Source organism: Erinaceus europaeus, chromosome 2 (assembly GCF_950295315.1).
Source record: "Erinaceus europaeus chromosome 2, mEriEur2.1, whole genome shotgun sequence".
In the NCBI taxonomy this organism is placed as follows: Eukaryota; Metazoa; Chordata; class Mammalia; order Eulipotyphla; family Erinaceidae; genus Erinaceus; species Erinaceus europaeus.
In genome coordinates this window covers 98,539,342-98,542,681 of record NC_080163.1, presented here as the reverse complement: position 1 = coordinate 98,542,681, position 3,340 = coordinate 98,539,342, and the positions used below count along the sequence as shown (strand labels likewise).

Genomic DNA, 3,340 nt, shown 5'->3' with positions numbered 1-3,340 from the left:
ACAAAAAACCTGGAATAAAAAAGTTAAAAGAAAAGAACCTGTACAGAAAAATGTGAACCCTACAATTCATAGTACAAAATGAGAAGGGGCTTTGAAGCTAAAGAATATTGATAGTTATATAAAAACTTATATGATATTAATAACTATATGCCACATCTCTTACAGAAAACAAAAAATAGGTAAAGTGAATCTTCTAATTGTTTAAAATCACAAAGTAAAACCATTAACCATGTTAAGTAAAACCATTCTAGGTGTCAATGTGTTTATTGGGTTCCTGTGTATTTACATTTTCGAGTGTTCATTGACTTTGTTTTTCAAGTTGACCCTGGGAAGATACAATATTTCTATTGACTTTGCTGTTCTTTTTGCAGGCTGAGGTGGAACATTTTCTAAGTTTTTCTCATCTTGAGTCTGAATGCGTTGCTTCCTTTTTGGTGGCTGTACCTGGATATTTTTTTGCTATTTAATTAGAAATTTTACCCTTAAAAAGGTAAAGAAGATAACATAAACATAAAAACAACAAAATAAGGAGAAATATTAACAGAAAATTCCTAAATTTGTTATTTCTTACAGGAGGTGGGCCACTGTCAATACTACCTCCATTGCCTGGACTGTGGCAATTGGGAGGGTCCCATAAATGATTGCAATGACAGTGATGTTTGTTGTTACAGATTCCCCTCATATTACAGGACTTGGATGAACAATTACTATCTAATTGGGATATGTGGACACACTTCTTTTTGATGCAGATATGCTCTGCACCACACTCTGTGCCATCTTTCACTTGACCAATATCAGGAATATTCATCCCAAAATGGTAGTCAGTGCCCCAGCAAAGGCCACCATTGAGGTAAGTCCAATGCACAGTGGTATGGTCACTCAGAATGGGAATAGTTTTCACATTATCACACTGAATCCTTCCACACAGTACATCTGAGACATTGCATTTTACATATGAAGACTCTTTGAAACCACAGTTACCAAAACGGTCACCTTGAGTATTCACAGTTTTGTAACAACTGTAATTGGCACTCTTTGATTCTTGGCCAAAAATGTGTCTACACTGTTCATTACGGTCATTACATCTCTTTTCATAGCAGTAGGCACTGACATTACAGGGAATGCCATCCTCCACATATACATCATCTGGGCACATGTGGGATGTTCCATTACACCATTCTGGAAGATCACATTCATTGATCTGCTTTCGACACTCTCTTCCTGATGGTGAGAACTGGCAGTCCTGGCAACAAAGCCCAAAAGCACACTGAGCTCTCAAATTCAGTGTACAGCTTATTGAACAACAGGCATCTTTTATACAATCTTTTAAAGGCCCACAGTCACACTCTTCTTCATCTTCAACAATACCATTCCCACAGCGTGTCTGTGAAAAGATATCCTTAGTGTGTACAGTGTATCGTAAACATTTTGCCTGATGTACATCATAGTCCCAAAACCGAGAATAGCTACAATTGCTGAATTTAGTTGCTGGAAGGTTGTCAAAACTCATGATGCATACATTATGTGCACACTTACACATTTCAGTATCATGGGTCATACCCAAATTATGACCTAAATGATGAGCAACTGCAATTGCAATGTTGTTCAAGCTTTTGTTTACCCAAGTAACAATTGCACAACTATAGTGTGATTTACACATTCCATCAACATAGCCCAAACCACTTAATCCTCTTAAAGTCTTATTCATAAAAAGATGTGCAGTATCATGAGACAGGTGGGGAGTGAGGTTGTCAACTTTCCAATAGCAGAAGTTTTTCAGAGATCTTCTTATATCATCTATGTCAATGTGATTTTTCTGAGTCCATATCTCCATACCAAATAACAACACCCTAAGACCCATTATCCGATAAATGGAATCCACAACATTTACAACTGAACATAGATCATCTTGCAACTTGGAGACATTCTTTTCAAAATGAAGATATAGAGTATGGTCCACCACTACTGCCATTTCAATAATGAACATATGGACCCACCAGGTCCTATAAAAATTTTGCTTCATAACAGCATCACCAGTCTCTTGAGACTTCAATTGGTGTATAATTTGGTCTTGTGTAAAATCAGATTTCATAGTGGGGAGATAGACTTTTTCACTGTCTATTTTATATACCAGATGTTCAAACTTGGTGGAAAAAATATTGGGCTTGATTTCATAAACAGTATCATTTATCTGCAGCAATCCTTGAAAACCCCCAGAGCAGGCACTGAGGGCAACCAGGGATTCTGGGTCCCCCTCCACATAACCATGGTAAAAACAGTTATTCTGGACAAAGGACTGGTCCTTAAAAAGGGCACCCTGGTCTGTGTAGGTGAACACAGGGAGGTGTCTGGATAGAAGAAACTTCTTAATCTTCATGTGGATGATATGTTTCTGGCCTCCAAGATGCAGACTGTATGACATCCAATCTGAAGATTTCCTGCCTCTGTGAGTGTCTGTTATTTTCATGGGAATCACAACTTCTTGGGGTTTGTTGTACTGGAGATGCTTAGCTAGGGTATATCCAGAAAATGACAGAAATGGTCTAAGCCAGTGTAGAAGGAGTATTATTCTCATGTACAAAAGGACTTCAGTAACAGTCATTGTGAATTCACCATCATGAAAAATAAAAATTGATTCGGAGAAGTCAAGCAGGGCTGGGACTCACAGATGGTCTGGCGTCTTTCTCTGAACTGGTCAGTGTATGAAGCTAATCATTAGAGATCTGTCAGAGTTCAATTGTTAGAGCATCAGGCCTGTAAGTAAAAATACAAAGAAACATGTGGATAGAGAAGTTATGAAAAATCACAGCTGGGAAAAAGAGAAAGATATACAATAGTGGTGACTAGTATTTTGTTTGTTTTGTTTTGTTTTTAATAGAGCACTGCTCAGCACTGGTTTACTTATAGTGGTGTGGGAGGTTGAATCTGTGACTTTGGAGTCACAGGCATAGGAGTCCCTTTGCATAATCATTATGTTTCTACCACTGCCTGTGATTTGTGTTTTGAGCAAGAAGTGACTCAAGAAACAGCCTAGAACTTTCTATTAAAAATTGAGAAGGAAACAAAAGATATACAGAAAAAAAAGAAAACTGGCCATAATTTTACTTATTGAACCTAAGTGCTAGATAAATATAATTTTATATTGTTCTCTGAATATTCATATATATATATATATATGTATATATATATATATTCAAGCATTGCTGCAATAAATAGTTCAGACCTTTAGTCTTTAAGGTTGGAAGGATAAGGTGGTTATGCAAAGACTGTCATGCTTGAGGTCCTTGGTTTAACGCCAACACCACCATACCACCATAAGCCAGAGCTCTAGTTCCCTATC

At 37.2% G+C, this 3,340-nt stretch overlaps 1 protein-coding gene across 1 annotated transcript; it reads right to left on the bottom strand.

Annotated features, from left to right (window-relative positions):
* Window positions 1–232: 232 nt before the first annotated feature.
* LOC103127619 (disintegrin and metalloproteinase domain-containing protein 29) lies at window positions 233–2,749 on the bottom strand. Its single transcript, XM_060186428.1, has one exon. It carries the CDS (start codon window positions 2,600–2,602, stop codon window positions 464–466), a length of 2,139 nt encoding a protein of 712 aa, XP_060042411.1. The 5' UTR covers window positions 2,603–2,749; the 3' UTR covers window positions 233–463.
* Window positions 2,750–3,340: the final 591 nt, after the last annotated feature.

Bases quoted from the DNA above. Each gene is read 5' to 3' on its own strand.
- LOC103127619 (XM_060186428.1), bottom strand. From the start codon at position 2,602: ATGACTGTTACTGAAGTCCTTTTGTACATGAGAATAATACTCCTTCTA.